The sequence below is a fragment of the Neolamprologus brichardi genome, chromosome 4 (genome assembly GCF_056152115.1).
Source record: "Neolamprologus brichardi isolate AB-2024 chromosome 4, ASM5615211v1, whole genome shotgun sequence".
NCBI classification, from domain to species: domain Eukaryota; kingdom Metazoa; phylum Chordata; class Actinopteri; order Cichliformes; family Cichlidae; genus Neolamprologus; species Neolamprologus brichardi.
Genome location: NC_142107.1, coordinates 25331224 through 25353184, shown reverse-complemented (window position 1 = coordinate 25353184; position 21961 = coordinate 25331224). Strand labels below are relative to the sequence as shown.

Here is a 21961-nt window from a genome sequence, read left to right as displayed (position 1 = left end):
TAACAAGCAGATAACTAGGTGTGCCTAATGAAGTGGCCAACAAGTGTACGCACACCATTTCTGACCTTTGACATGTCTGCTGGTTGGCAGGCTTCTTGTTGTGTTTTAAATGTGGGAAACAAAAAGCATTTAAAGGTTTATTTGGTTAAAACACAAGTTGATCTTTATTCTCATCGTGAGCACGAACCTGATGTCAGACCATTAGAATGAAAGAGCCACAGAGAAGAAAACATTCAGTCATAAATAAAAATAATAAAAGAATAGATAATAACTCTGATAATGGCAGCTTCCATAGACAGCGGAACAGATCCTAACAGGGATTTCAGACTCTGACGTGACCGCTTAAAGCTTCTTGCGGGTTGTTCAGCCTGACGGTCGGGCTGCAGGCCGAGCAGAGCTTCCGGTGCCTTTGAATCACTTTAAAGAAAAGAAAACCAAATGCCCACGCAGACACTAGGCTCGGGGCTTTGCTTTGGTAAGCAGCTTATCTGCTTTCATGGGGAACTTTACTTTGAAAATTAGCCCTCGATGCCTCTTTTACCCCTTTGTTAACGACTTTTATTTTGAAATATCTCTAACTGGACTTACGTGCTGTTTGTAGGGTTTTTAATTTTTGAAACCATTCTTCGATGCTGTGGTAGCCTGTGTGTCAGGTAGTTTATTTTGAAAGTTTAAAGTTGTGTAAGTCATGTTCATTTGAACAAGAAGCCCGAGTTATTGTGCCCTACATGTCAGGTCTCTTATTTTGAAAAGTAACGCTAAACAAACGTTAGACCGTTTTGTATTAAACACTGACTCTGAACTCCGCATTTGAGTTTTAGGTCTTTAATTTCGAAAAGCCCTGTATCCTGAATGTGAGGCTTTTATTTTGAACACTTGCAAGAAATGACTTTTTTTCTTGGAGTATTTTATTTTGAAGCAGATCCGGCTGCTGCCCCAGTGTGTGTGTGTGTGTGTGTGTGTGTGTGTGTGTGTGTGTGTCAGCTGTTGAGGTCAGATTGTGTGAGGAGGCGGGATGAGGCTCAGTGTGTGTGATCGCAGCCTGATTAACACACACGCTCCTCAGCCTTGAACAAACACACTCCGTGACTTCTCGGCTCTTCATCATGGACTTGGACCCCGCCGTCATCATCCCCGCCATCCTCTTCACCGTCGTTGCCATTTATTTCGCTACATCGCTCCTCAGCAGGAAGCCCGATGTCTCCTCCTCGTCTGCCGGGAGCAAGAGGTCCAAACTCGGGCACGGAGACGACCTTCTTCCACAAGGAGCTCTGGAAGAAGAGCCCGAACCCCCCCTGCGACCAGAGCCCCCAGCTCCGGGCGTGGAGGACATTGGGGCCGCCGAGACGATCCAGGTGAGCTCCATCGATGCTGTTATTGATCAGACTGGTTTTTGTTTGTTTGTTTGTTTTGTTTTTTAAGAGGCGGCTACTTTTAGTTGATAAAACGCAGATCTACGAACCCGGGAAATAAACGTTTGTTCCAAAACTGATCAATAAGCAATAAAAGATGTAAGAAGTACAAACGAGACGCAGTTTGTAACTGCAGCCTGTCAGACAGTCCTTCAGCTTTATCACCTGTTTCTAAAGAAGGTGGTGACAGATATTTAATCATTACTGTCACTTTATATAAACAGATGATTAAAAAGACGATCAACAGCAAACACCAAGTTATTGTTTGTCCACGGGAGACATACTCTCCCCCCCCCCCCCCCCCCCCTCTCTTTCTCTGGCTCCTCTTTCACCGGATAAAGTTCAGATAAACTTTCTCTTTAAGGTAAAATGATGATTCTCTGTAACAGTTTCGGACCAAACGCAATCGATCTGCGTTCGTGTGTTTTTGAGACGTCTGAGCAGGTTAACGGTGATTGGCTGAAAGCATAACTGGCAGATCAGACAGAGATGACAGGAAGCTGCTGTTTAATCAGTCTGATTATTGGAGGTGATGACAGGTGCTCCTTTACTTCCTGCTTGAATCAGTTTATTTTAGTGCCTGTTTGTTTTTGTTTTACACCTTTATTTATAATAATAATCTAATAACTAATCACTAACACATTTTGTGCTCTCAGTGAAACTGCAGTTATCACAGACTGTATATGGAAGACGGCCGTCGAGCTTACTGACTGTTGCCATCTTGGTTTTTTAAACCAGAAATAAAAGAAGGCTAACAATAGCAACCTGTATCAGTACAATCAAACAGCCAATCAAAATCTAGCTCAGTCTTATTGGACAGTTTGTTGGTACAGGGACCTCACAGCAGACATGTTATTGGTCACATGATGTCATTAACATTAACCAACAGCTCAGGTGAAGCCAGCAGATGCAGGAGCCTTAATGCAAACATTAAGCTCTCTCTCCCCTTTTGCACAAGTCGAGCAGCGTGTCAGGTTGCGTTTCACTGCAGGTTATACTTGTATATCTGTGCATGTGACCAATAAAGAATCTTGAATCTAAATACAGTTTAAACAGGTGAGCTATAATCAGGTTGTGAAGGAGGAAACGATCCACAGTTTGTGCATCGAGCTGTAAACATGTTTATTTCTGCAATAAAGGTTTAAAGTGGGAGCCTCTAGTGGACGTGAGAGGAACTGCAGCTTGTAGAGCTCATTTGGATGTTTGGTTGCCCCGAGTTACCACCTGCTCTCATCGAGCTACCTGTGTGTGTTGCTCTGAGTGATTGATAACCGTCCAGCAGTAACCGGCGGGTGCACTCTGGACCGACTCCTGCTGACGACTGGAGGCGCGATGCCCAAACATGGTCACCACCTTTTCCCTGTGATTGGTGGATTTGCTTGTGCACACTCTGACTCGTCTTTATGGAAATGTTGAACTGTTTTTGGGGGGGGTGGAGTGAAATGCACACACGAGCTGTGGCGTTGGACTCGTTTGAATACCTGCTGATGTGAGAGCTGTTAAACATGCAAACCATCTGCCCGCCATCTTCAAACAGCCTGCAGAATGTGCTCAGCGCTGCTGCAACTCCGACTAACGTCTATATTTGGTGCCAGACAATAAATCCACACTGACACCACCTATAGGAGGTGGGTGTGGCGCCGTGGCGTGGGTATGTGCATGTTTGACAGCTGTGAGCTCAACCTGCTGATCCGAATTTTTAAATCCAGCGACTCTGAGTTGCTGAGTCTCTGATAACGTTACCCAAGCACAGCGAGCTGCAGCTGTCAGGCTTACTGTACGACTACCGCAATGCATCGTGGGCCGTCTCACAGCGTTCATAAAGGACGTCTGTCAGAGCGGGAACACAGCGAGTGTTGTTTTCTGTGTGGGAGTGACAGCAGCACAGCCAAAGGGACACTGACTGCACTTTCTATTTGACCTAAAACTTACATTCAGACAGAAGGAAGAAAGTTTGCTCCTGCTGAGTGTCGGGAATCAAACCCTCAACCTTCCTGCTCCACAGATGTGCTGCGGGAGAGTTTCCTGCTCTGACCGCTGGAATAAAACACTCAGATTAGTTTGATTATTATTAGTCAAATGATCATTTTGTGGTGTGTTAGAGCTGGAGACCAAAACATAAGGAACATTAAGTTTGGGAAATAATTATTCTAATTAGAATCATTTAAATATTAATTTAACATTTTACTGCTGCAAAGGAAAGAATTAAGACGTTTAGACTTATTCCAAGAAAATCCATGAAGAAGTTTTAAAAATATGTATTTTTATTTCCCTGTCAGCTGATGCTTGTGCTGCTTCTGATGTTGATGCAGAGACTAAACAGCTGCACGACGTGAGCTCACTCACATCTCCATAAATGGAGAGCTGCTTCGCCACGAGCGACACGCTTTCAAAGGACGAGGAAGGAGAGCAAATGTTAACCAGCTCTGAACAAACAACTTTCACTGCTGACTTTGAGCTAAAGATGTTTCTTCTGTGTCCACGTGTTAAACGAGAAGCAGCACTTTTTCCAGCCCGAGCACGTCAGCGACAATAAAAACTCTTTATTGCATTAATCTGGGTACAACGCGCTGCTCTCTCTGTGTTTGCCTTATCTAGGCTGGATGGAGGCGGAGTAACGTTAACAGAGTCCAACATGCTAAGAAACACGTCACAGAGTCTCACCGGCTGAACAAGACGCATGAAAACAGCTGAGCGTGTTTGGAGAAGCTTCAGATTTATCAGCAGACTCAGGAGTTAAAGTTCAACAACAGAAACACATTTTTATCTGCTGCCAGAATCCCCGACTTCTTCTTCCTGTCATTGTAAACATCAGTTTGTGACGAGAACAGCAGCAGATTTCTCCTTAAAACACGAGCTGCAGTTCTTCTAACGTCCGGAGGCTTCAAACGAGTCGCTGCTCATTAAGTCTGAGCGCTGAGTGAACACCTGACATTCAGTCTGCACGCAGCTCCATAACCAGGTGATGGTTCATGACTCCACGCTCTCGGCCAGATATGCCGCTCACTCCTAGAAAAACTGACCTGCTGATAGTGAAAATATTCACAACAACAGTCGCCTCAAGCTGCTTTATACTGTAAAGTAGACCCTACATACAGAGAAAAACCCAACAATCATGTGACCCCCTATGAGCAGCACTTTGGCGACAGTGGGAAGGAAAAACTCCCTTTTAACAGGAAGAAACCTCCAGCAGAACCAGGCTCAGGGAGGGGCGGGGCCATCTGCTGTGATTGGTTGGGGTGAGAGAAGGAAGACAGGATAAAGACATGCTGTGGAAGAGAGACAGAGATTAATAACAGATATGATTCAATACAGAGAGGTCTGTTAACACATAGTGAGTGAGAAAGGTGACTGGAAAGGAAAAACTCAGTGCATCATGGGAATCCCCCGGCAGCCTACATCTATTGCAGCATAACTAAGGGAGGATTCAGGGTCACCTGGTCCAGCCCTAACTATATGCTTTAGCAAAAAGGAAAGTTTGAAGCCTAATCTTAAAAGTAGAGATAGTGTCTGTCTCCTGAATCCAAACTGGAAGCTGGTTCCACAGAAGAGGGGCCTGAAAACTGAAGGCTCTGCCTCCCATTCTACTTTTAAATACTCTAGGAACAACAAGTAGGCCTGCAGAGCGAGAGCGAAGTGCTCTGATAGGGTGATATGGTACTACAAGGTCATTAAGATAAAAGGAGCCGAGGTTTTAACAGGATGTGCATGAACTCCTGGAGGAAACAACGTTTAGTGTTTCAGGAACAACTATGCATGAAATCAAACACGTGGGACTCTCGTCTTCTTTGGGTTTTATCAAACTGAGCAGCAGTCGTGGAGGCTGTGAGCCGTTCTCTCCAGCCTGACGTACCTCTGCTGGTATTTCCCCCGGCCTGGCGCCGTTCCTGCCTCTCCTCCTCCTCCCTCTGAGGCTCGGCTCTGGCTCAGTACTCCTCTGCTCCACAGAGCTGCTGGCTGGGCATCAAATCCGGGACAAAACAATGTGGTGATTACACTGAGCTTGGCACCGTCACCCTCACCCTCACCACCACCACCACAACCACACCCTGTCCCCACCCGGCCTCCGAGAGAACTTCCTGGTGTTTATTGGTTGTAGCTGCTGGTGCTGGGGAGGAGTTTGCTCTTTATAGCACCACCAGAGCCTGAAACAGGATGTGAAAGGGCCGTCTCAGCGATCGGCCTCGCACTCTGAATCTAAATGTTTCTGTCTCACAGATGTTGGTTTGTATGAGATGAAGTAAGATGATCTGTGAGAGGACACGGTGGAAGCGTCTCCGTCGTAAATGGAGGTGGAGTCAGCAGCTGAAGTGGAGACAGGGCAGCGAGCAGGAGGATAACAAAGAGTCTGTTCACACAGAGGCTGAGCGCTCGCCTCGGCACGCTGCCCTCAGCTGAATCACACTGGGATGAAATTTATGGGAAGACCTGCAAATGATAACTGTAGCCAAGCAACCGTCTCCAAAATCAGAGGAGCAAGAATTCTTATATCAGATGAAACCAAATCACCTGCAGTCTGCAACATCCACGTGGCCCAGCTGGTGGATAACAGAAGAGCAGAGCTGTGTTCACAGCGTCCAGCTGCCTTCAAACACCAATAAGCCCTCATTAACATTTACCTGCTGATGGATGGGTCAGCTGATTACCTGAAAGCTGTAATCAGCTGACCCATCCATCCACCCCGACCTCCTCCCTGTCTCACCGAGCTCCTCGTCTGCTGTTCAAAGAAAACCTGAAGGCTTGTTTGTAATTTGCAGGTGTAAGAAACAGAGTTTAAGAAACGTTTGCATCACGTGTCCGACGGCTGAGTGATCTGTAGGTTTGCTCAGGTAGCTCAGTGAATTCCCCACATGCCAGCTGAGCTGATGCTTCCTCTGCGCCTGTTATGGAGCTGAAATGGCTTTTAGGAGCACAGCACTCAGTGTAATGTTACAGATACGCTTAGCAGGACGTGCTGTGACTGAGCCTAATCCACAGTGGAAGAGCTTGTTTTCCAGAAGCTTCAGCCTTTGTAACTTCTAAGTTCTTGCAATCATATCTTATAATGACTGTTCTGACTGACTGCAATCGCTGGTTTGAAGTTGGGCTACGAACAGAAAGCAGAAAATCTCCCGTAGCAAACGTCTCATTCCTTCACTGCATATTCACATCAAAAATAATCTGTCGATAGACTTTAAGTCGTGTAAGTCTGATGGTTTCTGTGCTGATGGTAAATTGGTCTCACATTAACTTGCCTGGTAGATAAATTCTCCAAATTAGGAAGTGGATGTTTGTTGCATGAAAGGACGCTGCTGCACACGATGACCTCATCACGACTCCTTTAACAAACTGTTTTCCGGTTTAGGCCCGGAGTCCAAACAGGGCCCGTCATCATTCTGCTGACTCACAGAGCGATTTAATGAGCTGCACTGTGGGTATTTCAGTGTTTCAGAGCTCAGGAATTCAGAGGAAGAGACCCGTGTTTCCATGCCAGTCTGAGGCTGTGATGGAGGGCTGCTGTGGGATTAAGACAAGCATGCACCAGCTGTCTCGGTGGTGAGACCAGCAGCAGACTGTGGGGTCTCTCCGGGTCAGGGCGAGACTGATGCAGCAGAGCAGACCTTTATTCGTTTTTCAAAAAAAGATTTCTGCCTCCATTTCTCTGGGCTCGAGATCGGTTAATACTCATAAATATGGACATTTCCTAGAAGACGTATCACATTTTTACATATGAGCCAAACGTCCTGTTCAGGGGCTGTTATGGTCCGCCTCATTACAACAGTCAGACTGTGACATCACTGTGACATCACTGTCTGACTGACGTTTGCTGGAGAAACAGCATCGTTCACTTTCTAATCTTTGATTTACTACTTTGTCATTTTGATTTAACATCCTATAAACTTGATGTACCTGATGACGCCTCTCTGTGAAAAAGCTTTGAGGTCAGAAGAGAATGGACAGACTGATAGGGAGGAAATGGAAACTCTAATAGTCTAAGGAGCGTGGAAAGAAAAGCGTCTGGACTTCTTTAGGTTGCTTGAAGACGTTTCACCTTCATCCGAGAAGCTTCTTCAGTTCTAGATGTTCGAGACCTGGATGACTGAGAACCTTCACAGACTGAAACTCAAATAGGTGCTCATTACATTCAAGGTATGTAGAAGAGCATCTCTGAACCTCGAAGCAGCAGAAGAACACACTCCTGTCACTCTGTCAGAGAGAGCAGGAAACTCAGTTCACACACCGACAGAGGAAGATGTTTGCTGGTCTGATGAGTCGCGTTCAGATGGTCAGTTTGGAATAAACGTGACAGCATGGATCCATCCTGCCTCCACCCGCTGCTCGTGTGATGGTGTGGGGAGGTTTCAGTACCAGCTTAGTATGTTTACACTGCCCGAGTGTTGCTGCTGGCCGTGCCCATCCCTGTATGACCTCAGGCCAGCTCCAGGTCTCAGAGCTCAGATCATCTTGGACTGCTTTCTAGAACTCGGCAATGAGCTCGCTGTACGCAGTCACAGATCTCAGTTTAATAGAAGTTCCTTCGTCTCCATAAAGCCTTCCAAGTGTTTGGTTTCTTTAAGGCCATAAGCGCCTCCTAAAGACGAGGACAGGAGGAACGTTTGGATGGTGGTAAAGCAGAGAGGCTGAGGCAGAAACCAGATCTGCTGCTCGGATGTCGATGCGTGCAACCTCAGCACTTCAAAGAGACAGACAGGTGCAACAGTACAGCCAAATAGGGAGGTCAGCCGCTAGATATATACCTGGGTATATATAGTACATACACTGCATATAGCTGCATGGATGAGCTGCTGGGTGTCGAGGAAGCAACAGGTTAGCTGAGGAGTTTTATTTGTCCCAGTGTTGCTGTGGAGGTGCTGCGAGCAGCAATGACCTCCAGATGAGTTGGTCTGTGCAGAGGTCATTACAGGGAGTCCACATGTGTCCAGGTGTTTTTCATTGTTCCTTCAAGTCTGGCTGATGTTACATTTCTCTGCTTCATGAAATTTTCTTTTCATTGCGGTTGTTTGGTTTTCCTCTGCGGCCCAGATTCAAAGCATCTGGGTTCGGTTCCCCGAGTCAGCAAAATCCAGCGCCAGCGAGATTTGAACAAGCAAGACTATATTTGCACGTTGACAGGTTAACTCTTACTGTGTAATAACGGTCTCTAATCCTAAGAAAAGGTCTTTAAAGTTATCAAAAACCAGCCTTCAAGAAATCTGTTTAGTTTTCTCAAAAGGAAAAATTACTTTGAATTACAGAATGACATCATTCATAAACTTTCCCAAAGCAGATTCCAGACTTAACCTGATAAACCAGAAGGTTTATCTCAGTTTTGACAGTCGGCGAGCTGCTCGTTCAACTGTGACGTCCACTGCTGTGAGCTGTTTTCATAATCTTTCTCTTTTCAGGCTGTCCAAGAACCACAACCTGTCCCAGAACCACAACCTGTCCCAGAACCACAACACGTCCCAGAACCAGCGAAGATATCAGAAGCTGAGCCGAAAGCAGCAGAAGATCCAGAGGTCACAGAAGCAGTCAAGGCACCAGAACCTGTGGCAGAACCAATAAAAGTGCCAGAGACAAGAGCAGAGCAACCACCAGCACCAGAAGCAGTCCCTGAACCAACCAAAGAACCAAAGTCTGTTCCAGAATCAGTCACAGTATCAGAACTTGTCTCTGAAGCTGTATCAGGCCCAGAACCTGTTCTCGAACCAGATGAAGCACAAGAAGCAGCAGCAGTGTCTGAACCCATACCAGGCTTGGTACCGGGCCCAGAACAAGCTGCAGAACCTACCCCAGAGTCCAAACCTGTAGCAGAGCCCTTATCAGAACCAGACATGTCCCCTGAACTCGTATCTGAACCCAAAACTGTCCCAGAACCTGTGACTGTCCCAGAACCTGTTACTGTCCCAGAACCTGTGACTGATCCAGAACCTGTGCTCGTGTCTGAAGTGGCAGCCCAGAAACTCGCGACTGAACCTGAAGAACTGCTTGAGCAGATGCCCGGACCCAATGAAGGTCTGACAGAACCATCGCACAAGCAGGAACCAGAACCAGAGACCATCCTGGATGATGGTAAGTCTGCTAGCTGGACTGCACTTCTACTCTTCTGTCTCTGTTCAGAGAGGTTTTGGTCTCAGTTGACCTCGGTGGACCACATGAGTCCAGAACTGGTTTTATTTTTGGCCAAGGACTGCCAGGTGTCTAAGTTTCCAGTAATTAAATATTGGGAGCACCCCAAGGCTCTATCCTGGGGCCTCTTCTGTTGAACATCAATTTGAAAAGCCAAACCTGTTAAATAATTCAGTACAGCCTGTGAACTGATTTCTTTAGTGAAGAATGATGGTTCCTCAATTTGACTTTATTTATTTAGCCCAAATCACGACAACCGTTGGCTCAAGACTCCTGAACGCCTCAATGCCAACACCTCAAAAACATCTTTGAACAGTGACATCAAATCAAATCAAATCAATTTATTTGTATAGCACTTTTCACAGGATAAAAACCACAAGGTGCTTCACAGTAACATAAAACAGAAATACATAAAATACATTAATAATAAAACACACAGCAGAAATCTAATTAAAAGCCAATCTAAATAAATGAGTCTTAAGTTGCTTTTTAAAAGAATAAATACAATCAAGGCAACGTAATGATGGAGGGAGAGACTTCCACAACCTGGGGGCGCCGCTCTAAAAGATCTGTTGGAGACGTACGACTGAAACCACTTCAAAGCCAGACCGGACACACCGACTACGTCCCGGAGCCTGTTAATCAGGATGGTCAATGGTGTCCAGAGATGGGCAGTAATGCGTTACTTGTAACGCGATACTGTAATCCGATTACTTTTTTCAAGTAACGAGTAAAGTAAGGGATTACTATGGCAAAAACGGTAATTAGATTACCGTTACTTTCCCGTAGGAACGCTGCGTTACTGCGTTACTAAAACCGTGATTTTTTGCGAGAATGTCTCATGACAGTGACGTAAGCGAGTGCGACGTTCGTGACAACAGCTGTGTGCAGATCAACAATGGATCATATATCGAGTGCAGAGAGAGTATGAGCTGCAGCGTTTAAAGCGTGGAAGTACTGACCTTACTTTGAGTTTGATTCCATAAAAAGTGACAAAAACATTAGTGTCCGTTGTGCGTGGGAAGAAAACTTCTTTTTACAGCGAAAAACCCCTAAACTTCCAAACAAGCACCGAGTAGCTACGACGTAATGGGAAACTCACAGAGAAACTCGCGGATTCTTCCACTGACCGCTGCACACCTGCACCAGGGTAACCCTCCGCCTACCCCACTCCTGCTTTACAGGTGAAAATAGAGCAACAGGACCGCTAGTCTTTGACTTTATTTATTTTCTGCTGTGTTTTACTTGCATCTATTTGAAAGACTGAGTGTAAACACACAAAATATTTTATTTTATGTGCTGGAATGTGCAGAAAATAGGTTTAAATGTTAAACTAATTTCTTCCAGTCAGAGAATGTTGCAGATAATTAAATGTTTGCTTGATGCATAAAGTTAAAAGATTAAAACTAATAAAACAAGTTTTAAAAAGAGACTTTTCCATTTGATTACATTTTGTATGATGATTATGTAGAAAATGTAGAATTGGGCTGAAAGATCTATCACTTTATCACCTATTCAGGTTGTGAATCGTGGTTTTAAAAAGTAACTAAGTAACTAAGTAATTAATTACTTTGGAAAATAAGTAATCAGTAAAGTAACTGGATTATTTTTTGGGGAAGTAATCAGTAATTAGTTACTGATTACTTTTTTCAAGTAACTTGACCAACACTGATGGTGTCAAAGGCAGATGTCCAACAAAACCATGACTGAGGATGCTCCGGAGTCAGCTGACATCATGATGTCACCAGAGGCTTTAAGTAATGCGTTTTCTGTTGAGCGACTTTTACGGAAACCCGACTGAAATTTGTCATAAATTTCATGTTTTTCTAAAAAAGTGGTAAGTTGATCTGTAACTACTTTTTCCAGGATTTTTGATAATAATGGGAGCTTAGAGAAAGGCCTGTAACTCTTAAGCTGAGTTGGATCCAAACTGCTCTTTTTTAATATCGGCTCAACAACAGCAGCTTACAGAACGTAGGGACCACACCTGTTAAAGAGAGGCATTGCATATCTCTACATACATGTTACACATGTGGTGTAACATGTATGTGACAATGACATTGGTCATGCTGATTCTCAGGATCAGTATATTTGCTGCTGAAAGTTTGAACTCGCTGTGAACACTGAGGCTCACATACGTGCTCTGGGTTTATGTGTCAGCTTTGTTTACACTGAGACAATCTTTGAGCAGAAAACTGAGGCCAGCAGCTGCGCGTCACAGATAAGTCACTTCCAGGAAACATTAGGAGTGAACACAGACGCTTACTGAAATACAACGTGTGACCTGGAGGAATATATTTCAGAACAGCTGATTTGCTGTTAATGAATCAGCAAGGAGGAAATCCGGCTCCCTGTGATCACTGTGTGCAAGTCTGGATCAGTATCCAGGTTCATGCATGATGCGTAACCGCGCTCTGTCGACGCCGGCTGAGCCAGAGCGTGGTTACTGTATCGGCCGGCGTGCGTAGAGGTGAAGCAGCCATCTGCTGCAGGAGGATGATACCTAATCTTGAACAGGCAGCAAAGCTCTTGGCGTGCGGGCTGACGGCTCGCCATATGACCTCCAAGCTGTCACGCAGCAGCTGGAGCGACAGGTGCGTTTGTGCTCTGAGGTTGTTGCTGCACAATAATGAAATGATGAACCAGAGTGCAGCGATGTGACCGCTTGGACTTTTAAATCTGCAGTAAGAACTTTTCACCACAGCTGTGAGCCCTGCTGCTCTCGTTATTTCAAGAAAGGAAACAGATGCACTTCAGTTGTTAGTGACGCAGCAAATGAACGCGACGCCTGAGCTGAAGAACTTTTTAAAATAAAGAATAAAAAAAGAAAAATCTTGTAAAATGTGCTTCAGGTCAGTTTGAGCTGATGAGTTAGAGCTGACATCAGACGCTAACATGTCTGCGCTGCCTCTGCTGTTCCAGATGTGGCTGCAGCTGCTGATGTGCTGAGCTTCACCCCGGGAGCGAAACAGAGTAAGATGGCAGCGCTGATGACCCAGGAGGACATGGAGGAGGAGCAGAGGTTGGTGTCCTGGCTGATAGGTTCACTGCATGCTAACACTGACCCTGGTGCCGTGATCACGCTGTTCTCTCCTGCATGGACGGGTCGGCTGCACAGAGCAGCTGATTGGCTCCTTAAAGCTTTCTGACACTCGGCGTGGAAGATTTGATGGAAGAGCTCAGAAAACAAACATCTGTGGTTTCATTTGAACTCATCAGGGTTTAATTAACCAGCTGTATGGATGTGGTTAGAGAGCTGTCTCTACGGCACGCGGCTCAGTGTGAATGCTGATTGGTTAAAAGTGGGCGGGAACAGGGAAGGGCGTGACGCCATGAATGGGAGAAGCAGGAAAGGTGGAGACCGACAGTAAACGGCTGCTTCGTGTAGACTGGGCTCGGCGTGGAGCCAGAACCATGGCCTCCCTTTGCACCTCCTCAGGTGCACCTGTGTCGTACCTGTGCTGGGAGCAGCTCACTCCTGTGTTTCCATCCCAGCAGAAATTTAACTGATTATTCAAATGGAGACTTCTGCTGAGGCCTCGGTCCGTCCTCGCCGGAGTGAGAGAGCGCTCTGGTTCGTACATGCGTGTCTGTCTACACGTCCTGAGGCTGACGCTGTCTGAACGCAGTGTTACGTAACCGCTGCTGCGTGCTGTCTGTGCCCGTCTGTGAGCCTGCAGCTGCAGTTCCTGTTTCTTCTTTGTTGAATCACAGTTAAGTAGAGACGCAGCCTGCGGATGAAAGTCTGGCACATTTCACCGTTTTTATTTTCTACTCTTGTCGGTGTGGGGAGTGCACGTGTGCAGCGCTCTGATTGGACACTGGAGCTTTGTGTGGCGGAGGAGGGGAGGCCTGTGCAGAATCCTCGCCGAGCATCTGTTAAACTCTGAACGTTTGCTTCCAGCTGCGCACTGACCTTACCTTTGTGTTCAGTCTGACCGCAGCCTCGTCCTGCCTGAGGCAGGGTGTCGAACACCTGGAGGCCAAAACCTTCTGAGTCAGGAGAAACTGGAGAAAGGGCGAGTCCCTCCAGACTGAAGCGTGGAAAGGTCGCTCCTCACTGTGGGACACAGTTTGCACGAAAGCTGCTAACTGACCACAAACAGTCATTTTTCTGTCCTCTTCATCAGCTGTCATGCATCATGTGATCATGTGCATTCATCAGCAATATAAATGATCTACGTTAGTGCATGATTTTGTTTTGCACAGGTTTGGGTCAAAGTTCATCCCTGACTGGTCTCAGTCCTGCAGCAGCAGCCTGATGCGTCCTGTACTGGGACTGTTGCATCCTTATTCATCATGTCGTGCACACTGGGAGGATCATCATGTGACACCTGTGATGTGCTGCTCTCACACCGCCTGCATGTCTGACAGCCGTGTTCAGTTATACACAGAATCGTGATCATCAGGCTTTTTTTAAGTGACATAAAACTTTTCATTTAACCTCTTAAGCCCCACCGCCCCCTGATACGGGGGCAAAAAGCAGGAGATCAGGTAGGCTTGGGGCTTAAGAGGTTAAGCTTCTTTTCGTATCCGTCCCTCCTGGAGTATCCCAGCATGCACCAGCCTTTGTTTTCTGCAGGTTTTTCTGTATGAGTGCCGTGTCTGACAGCCTCCACCTTTATCTTTCCAGGATAGAGCTCACGTCTGATTTTACCTCTCTGTAATCAGCCTCAGCAGACTCAGTGTGCTGGGAAGGAGATGGTAAGGAGAACATCCTCCCCTGAACCCTCAGCCCCGCCCCTCCTTAATCACCCCTAACGCTGCAGCACAGATAGACTGACGCCGACGTTCACAGACACAGAGCTGCCGGTGGGACAAATGCAGCCAGTTAGACCGAAGCGTCCAATAAGAAGCTGTAACCTGATTAAGGTCTCCTGCAGAGCCGACAGCAGCTGCAGGTTCACGTCTCTCATCTGAAGTCTGGTTTCTTCAGAACAAACATGTTAAATGTGTGGAGGAACATAATCAAAACATCTGATTTGATTATTTGATTCAATCGATGAAAATAAACTCTGAGAATCAGCTTTCATGGAAGCTCAGACGCAGTCGTGTGATTCGTTTCAGCTGCAACATCAAAAGAAAACAAATTTAAAAGGAGTTGCAGGAATATTGAAGCCGTGCGTTTGCCGCCATCATGTTGTTTCTTTCACTGTGACCGTGGACTCTCCTCCGTGGGGAGGGTCTGTGTTTGTGTCTCCTGTGGACGTTCGAGTCCAGCTGCTGGTTGGTGGGCGTGTCCCAACTTTTAGTCGTTTCCTGTCTCTGCAGTGAGATATTCTGCTGGTGCTGATGACTGATTATGATTGGTTTATCCCTGCGGCTGATGCTCCTCCCTGTTTCACTCCTCACTGCTGGTCACATGGTCTGTGTTTACACCCAGCCCACCGCCCCAGACAGCGGCTGCTTATCCTCTTATCATGTCCTTCAGCGTCTGTTAACAGGAAGCTCAGCCCCGCCCCTTTAACCTCCCAGCATGCACCAGTGTACCAACTGAGTGTGACCCAGCAGGGACAAAAGGCGGCCGATGTGGGTCACATGTTCTCTGTGGGGATAAAGGAGACGCTCAGTGTTGAGGCTTCACAAGCTTTTAATCTAAAAGAAAAGAGCGCCGGGGTCACGTGACCACGCTGGGACTGACGTTTCCCAGGCTCCAGGGTCGGACGAGCTCTGGGAGCATTTTCACAGAAGTGTGATGGGACAGTCACAGCGTGGACACGTCCTCAGACTCTGCTGCTCCTCTTCAGTGCAGCCGCTGAGACACAGCTTCCATTATCTGCGTTACTTCAGGGCTCCTGCCCGTTTGTGGAGGCAGAGCTGTGACTCAGCATCATCACAATCATTTGGTTTTTATTCCTGTTTCATGTTTCCTGCCAGCCCGTCTCTTTGTCCTGCAAGTATCCGGTCATCTCTGGTTCAGTCTCCAGCTTTCACACATTTTCCTGACCTGCACAAACTACTGGAGCACTTTGTTGCAGAGGCCACAGTAACTTGATTTTACTGTCCGTCTGCCTCCCAGACGAGTGGAGCTGAAACTTTGAGAGCAGACGCCGTCACAGCTGCTGAGCAGGTTAATTTCTGGGTGTGGATTTGATATCACTGCTGCTGTGATTCTAGCAGCGAGCTGCCAGACTTCATATCAGCCTCCTGCAGAAACTCGGCGTGCAGCGTCAGAGCAGCGTGACGATGATTCAGACGCTTACAGACACAAAAATAGAGGCTGAATCATTTAAGCCAAACAGTTGAGCGCTTTCTCCAAAGCACAGGAAACCGTGGCCCATAATTACCGGCTGCTGTTATGGAGAAAACATGACGCGCAGCGTGGAGCTCACCAGCGCCCTCCTCTGGTCAAACACACCACACATTTAAAAGAACCATAATAACATCATATTAATATAATCAGCTGTCACACAGTCAGAGGCAGCCTGGACACTGTGGAGTTCCCCACCCCTGTCGTATGGAGTGTTTTATTCCACGCCGACCGTGACGCGTTTCTAAACGTGTTAGTGGCGCATGTTCAGGTGCTGTTAAAATAGAATACAAGCTTCACTTTTTCTATTGTTCCACCTAAAGCTCCACATGTTCGATGTGCTTCCTGTCGCGACCCTGTGGGGATGAAGCGCGGGTCGTTTCTGTCACTACCTGATCCGTACCAGAAACCCGATCGGTACCCCGCATGCGCGAAAGGTGTCTACTTCCGGTCGAAGCGTTTTACGATAGTTACAGGTCAGAGTATCGGTTAAGATGTTAAGAATAATAAGTATCTCTTAAAATGTTTCCAATAATGAAGCATTTCAGTACAATGTAGACAAAAACAAAAAATAAAAAGATAGTTACACTTCTTCTTCTGTACGTTTAATGGCAGTGTACTCCCCAGTGTACGAGGATACTGCCACCTGCTGACCGAGCGAATGAACCCTATTGTAAAATGAATTGGCGTCATTACAAACGTGTGTTAAATTTGATTTAGTGATAGTCGAGTGTGTTTATGCTTGTCTGTGTGGAGAAGATTGTTGGAATAGTGATGATGATGTCCGCTATCACTGTCAGTTGTCAGTAAACACTTAATCTGGCTGATGAATCTTCATGTGACACATTGCTAAGTCAATATTATTAAGTCTGTAATTAGGCGCCATTCTTCTTATTTTATGGTGCTGTTGTTCAATCGGGGAACGCTCTCTGTTGAGGAGAAAAGCATGAATTTGTTTGTATACGGATTATCCATAGTTTAAATGTCCCGGGCAGTCGAAAAGGAGGCAGAGCTGTTGAGAAATGCTAGGAGCTAACTGGGCGCTAACCGTGTCATTCAAATATACTGAATGTCGCAATGTTGGCAAAGAGAGGAAGTGACGTAAGATTTGCGCATGCAGGGTACCGATCGGGTTTCCGGTACGGATCGGGTAGTGACAGTTTCATTGCTTCAGTCGTGGTGAACGTGCAGCGGACTCGCCATCTTTATCGTGACCTGTGGGTTAGAGGTGTGGGAGCTGGACGACTGTCATCAACATTTTTCCTGTTGAGTTTTCTGTATTTTGATCCAGGTGAATAAATAATTCCCGGGTGTGTTCTGAGAACTTTGCTTTGTCGCTGTAGCCTGAGGCAGCAGCTGCTGTCTCACCTGTGCAGGTGAAGCGTCGCTGTGGACCGGCTGCTCATCGAGCGCTCGCCTCATTTATTTCTGTCTTCGCTCTCGTCACATCTGTCAGCTTCTGTCCAGCTGTGCTGCTCGCCTGCTAACCCTGCATGCTGCCTGCTACCGCTCAGCTAACGGTGAGTGCCGCCCTTTGCTTCACCTGTCAGGACAGCCGTTGTTAACCATGTTAGGCAAAGTTTTCCATGAACTAGTTAACCTAACTGACCTCTGACGAACAGCTGGAGTCGCTCATGAAGGACTTTCCACTGAAATGTTAGCTCAGGCTTCCCGGTGACCGACTGGAGGGTGACTGTTGCCTAGGTTACATCAGTCCCAAAGTGCTGCACCTAAAACCTGTGTTTTATGTTAGCAGAGCTCTGCAGTCTCCTGTGCTTCACTGGATCAGACTGGAAACAGAACCTTTGCTTTCAAAGTAAAAGTTGTGCCTTATTGCTGTAGCCAACACATTTCATGCAGCTTTTACTCTGAAGGCGAGCTCTGTCACAGCAGCTCAGTGAGTCGTTGACGACTCACTGCAAGTCGGCGACTTCTATGCAAACTACGAGGTTTTCGGTGCAGCACCGTTTACTTTCTGCCCAAAAAACTTCAGCATCTACAAACCTGAATATTCGAGTAGAGTCAGTGTTGGCGTTAGCATCTCAGAGCTGAGGTGACTCCAGAACGTCACGTTAAACTGCGCTAACTCTGTGGCGTTTTAGCGTCACCGGGTTTAGATTTTCAGACGGTTTGAGTCATTTTTACAAGTTTTCCTGTAGTTGTGATCTCAAACTTGTTTTCTTTGTGTTCTTACAGCTGATCTGTGAGGATGAGGAAGTCCTGCCTGCTTTCTTCTCTTGTTGAGTTTTGAGGTTTGAGCTGCTTGTGAAATGTCTTCACACCAAAGTGCCTTCAGGAGTTTCTTTACCGTCTGCTTTCCGTGTCCAGCTTTTCTGAAGCAAACAAATTACTTATGTGAGTGAATGTTAGTGAAGTTAACCTCAGTGTAACCTGGTTCTCACTGCTGGTTTCAACTGAAAAAAGAAAATTAGACGACAAGCTGCAATAAAACGTTCGTGCTTCAGTGTTCAGTTGTGATTTTAAAAGTTAACCATGAAATAAAAGCGTGAAACATGTTGTTGATTCTTTCTGATCTTTGTTTTGTAAATTCTGGATTATTAAAAATACTTTTGCCCTTTCTTGATGTTTGTTTATTCTTTCCTGTTTCCTGTTTTTGCTTCAAAGTTGAGGTGGAGCTGACAGAGACAACAGCACCATCAGGTGGTTGTTTAGAGCCAAAACTAAAAGTGTAACCACAGACGACATAAAAAGTCCCTCCAAATATGGCAAACCTGCATTAAGACCTCCTCTGGCTGTAAGAGCTGCTGCTCAGCTGATCTCTGAGCTCATCCAGCCTGTCGGGTTGATGGTCTCAGTCTCTGGTTTCAATAAAAACGTTTATTTTCCCGTGAGAGTAGCAAAGGAGCCGGACGCAGGAGGAGCTGCTTTTGTTCCTCGCTCTCTCTCACTGAGGATTTAGGATCAAAAGTGATGAGTGACCAGTCTGGTTTCAAAATATCAAGATGCAGATGATGAAACGCTCCTGTTTTATCTCAACACCGAACACAGAGGAGGGTTAGGTCAATGTCAGCTCACAGCCACTGCTGGGAATCATCAGTGGAAACAGAGACGTTTGCAGTGCCAGAGTCTTTGGACTGGTTTCATTAGCTGGATGTGTGTTGGGGTTAAAACTGCTGATTAATGAAGAAAATCAGATTTTGATCCACATGCAGTAACATCTGAAAGATTCTGATTGGCAGCCTGACAATGATCCCATACACACTGCCAGCACAGTCAAAGCATGTCAGCACACAGTGGAGCACGATCAATCATGGATGGGCCTCCCCAGAGCTGGACCTCAGCATTCCTGAAGCAGTGTGGGACCAACGTTCCCTCTAAACTGCACGGTCTCTGCACACAGAAGAAAATCTGACCTGAATTGAAATTAAAATAAATACTTTAACAATTCTGTTCTGCAGTGTTAGTCAGTGACTGGCTGCTCCTGTATGGGATCAGAACGATGCCACCTTATCCCAGAGTCCAGCCAATGATGCGATTCACATTCGTATAAATGCAGCTATGACAGCGTCCTTATCTGCTGACACCGGTGTTTTGGCGAGCAAAGTGGCGTGTAGTGATGCGCAATGATCATGAACGAATCGTTCAACACTCGAGAATCACTTTACTGACTCATGAATCATGATTCACGAGCCCAACTGACTCACTGACTCATCCCTGTTGCTGTTAGCAAACTGATTTCATTAGTAGAAATATATCTAGCTTATAATTAAATTTGTGGAGAAAAACACAACAAAAACATTTCTGCTCTGAACTGGAAGAAAAAACCCTGAGTAGAAGCTCACATCAAGACAACAGCTCCTCAGTTCACAGTAGCATCGCTCTGCTAACTGAGTGTAGTTAATAGTGTTGTGTGTCAGAACAATGAGGCGACTGCTGAATGTTACAGGTGTTACAGCAGTGACACATCTGCTGCTGTCAGGCCTGCAGGTATCAGGCTGTTGTTCTCCTTCATCTCATAGTGGACAGAAATTATTTTTGGAGTGGCACAAATAATTTGTGTGGCATCAGATTTGATGCAGAACAGCTGATTGTTCTGGAAATAGTTTGAAATGTTTGTTTAAAAAACGTCTTGGCTGCATTTGTAGGTAAACAGCTGCAAAAAACTTTGTTGTTTGCAAAACTCAGTTACTTTCTTGAAGAAGTAACTACATAATTAATTTCCCAACATTGGTCATTATTTACTGTATTTTGCAGACAGAGTTACAGACTCTCTCCCAGACCACAGACTCATCATACAAGTCAGAGCTTTATGAAAAGAAAAGTTGTGTTTTCAAAATTGGAGTCAATAGTGTTAACATGCTACAGGTCATCAACAAGATTTATTTATTAATTTTCATTGTAAGTGGGCTAAAGCAGTTAATTAAACGTAGTCTAACATAAATGCTGTAATTTGATTACTTTAATAAACATGTAACTTGGATGATTCGATGTTGGCGTGACCACAGTGCACACGTCTGCTGTTGCTCACAGTGGTCCAAGTGTCCGCTCAAGGAGTTTGTGTGTCGCTCAGACACATGAAACATTAGAGGGAACATTGGTTGGGACATCCGGAGGCAGAAACATCCAAAGAAGAGCTCTGAACGTCCTTCAAGAAGCCTGGAGAAGAGATCCTCAGAGAGCTGAAGGATGAAGGTGCTCACACCAAACATTCATTGTCAAGCTCGTTGGCTGAAGACTTCAGCGCAGTACTGTCTAATGATGTGCTACCTGGTTGCTAGCTGCAGGCAGCTGTGTAAGGCTCATATCAACACATTAGCAGATGGTGAGACTGTCAGCTGTTTGCAAGAATCTGGTTCATTCATGTTGAAATCATTCAGTGAACGTCCAAATCCACTATCTGAAAACACCTGAGCGAGAATAAAAACGATCCTGGAGGCTAAACTGTTAACCGTGTGTGTGTGTGTGTGTGTGTGTGTGTGTTGACATCCCAGGGTGCAACAGGAGCAGCTGGCGGCCATCTTCCAGCTGCTGAAGGCGAACCAGGAGGTGACGGAGGCCGACATAGAGGAGCAGCTGAAGCTTTACTCCCTCTGAACCACGAGAGACGCCATCGATCTGTCCACTCAGGAAGTCTATCACCATGACCGCCATCACCATGACCACCATCACCATGACCACCATCACCATGACCACCATCACCATGACCGTCATCACAATGACCACCATCACCATGACCACCATCACCAGTCTCCAGACTGCAGCTCGCCATCTGTCAGACTCTAGGGACATCACTTCCTGCCAAAGTAATGCTAGGCTAAATTTTAGTAGCAGTTTGAAGCACGCGCTAATGGAAGCTGGCAGGCTTCAGATTCATATTCATGGCAGACACGTGAGTGCGGCGGCGTCCTCATGACGTTTCCCCTCAAACCGCTTCATTGGCTCTCGTCTGAGAGCTTCTGACGTCACCAAAGACTAAACAAAGAAACAGTGTGGGAGGATTTCAGCCTCAAAGCTCACTGAACTCTTTTCTACGTTAACCTCTGTTAGTAAAAAAAAACATTTCAGTGCTCATTAACAAACATTTTTCAAATATTTGCTGCAAATATTGTTATTTTAAAATTATATTAATGGAACATTTTTGCATGAAGATTGTCATGAAAACAACTTTTTTTCCCTCCACCGTTCATTTTTTATTTATAGTATTTTTAATTAGTTTTCATAATAATAATAAAAACGTCCCCAAGTGTCCCCCGAGCTGTGATTGGCCTCCTACTCAGGTCTGGCTGCTTCTTCTTCTGTCGCTGTTTTTCTACACTGACCCCGGAGTATCTGCAGTCACAATAAAGCTGTTTGAATTCTCGCAGTTGAGTGAAGCGTTATATTTCCTGCAGGAAACGACAGAACGTAAGGCCGGCTTTTGTAGTCCATCCTGTAGACAGTGTAGTTTCAGCAGTGCAGACATGATTAAGGAGTCTGCTTCTCCTTTCCTAAGTCCTTTTAAGTCTCTCCTTCACACCTTTCCTTCACTCCATGGCCTTTTCCCACTGTGTGGAAACTGATCTGGAAAAGGAGACTTGAGTTCGTGTCGGGGCAGCTGGATCAACTCACAGAGAGAAACATCAGTGCCACCTAGTGGTTAATGGTGAAACTGCAGAACAACAGGCTCAGCAGCAGAGGCTTGTTTGTTTGCAGCTGCAGGCTGTGTTTCCTCCTGTGAGCAGCAGAGGGC

General features: G+C 45.9%; 1 protein-coding gene across 4 annotated transcripts; it reads left to right on the top strand.

The window, feature by feature from the left end:
- Window positions 1-970: 970 nt before the first annotated feature.
- On the top strand, window positions 971-21589 carry si:ch73-366l1.5 (FILIA-N KH-like domain-containing protein). 4 transcript variants are annotated; one of them, XR_015719008.1, is made up of 5 exons: window positions 973-1355; window positions 8798-9464; window positions 12444-12543; window positions 17115-17291; window positions 17968-18350. XR_015719008.1 is itself a non-coding variant. In XM_087840177.1 (5 exons), exons 1-4 carry the CDS (start codon window positions 1107-1109, stop codon window positions 14186-14188), a joined length of 1050 nt encoding a protein of 349 aa, XP_087696303.1. In that variant the 5' UTR covers window positions 973-1106; the 3' UTR covers window positions 14189-14225; window positions 17968-18350. The 4 variants fall into 4 exon arrangements, 3 of the variants coding, with proteins under 3 accessions (XP_087696302.1, XP_087696303.1, XP_087696304.1); XM_087840177.1 differs by lacking the exon at window positions 17115-17291 and adding an exon at window positions 14155-14225; XM_087840176.1 differs by lacking the exons at window positions 17115-17291; window positions 17968-18350 and adding an exon at window positions 20724-21589 and having other exon boundaries at window positions 971-1355.
- Window positions 21590-21961: the final 372 nt, after the last annotated feature.

Bases quoted from the DNA above. Each gene is read 5' to 3' on its own strand.
- si:ch73-366l1.5 (XM_087840176.1), top strand. From the start codon at position 1,107: ATGGACTTGGACCCCGCCGTCATCATCCCCGCCATCCTCTTCACCGTC. The intron at 1,356-8,797 runs GTGAGCTCCATC...TTCTCTTTTCAG, and splicing joins GGGCCGCCGAGACGATCCAG to GCTGTCCAAGAACCACAACC. The intron at 9,465-12,443 runs GTAAGTCTGCTA...CTGCTGTTCCAG, and splicing joins AGAGACCATCCTGGATGATG to ATGTGGCTGCAGCTGCTGAT.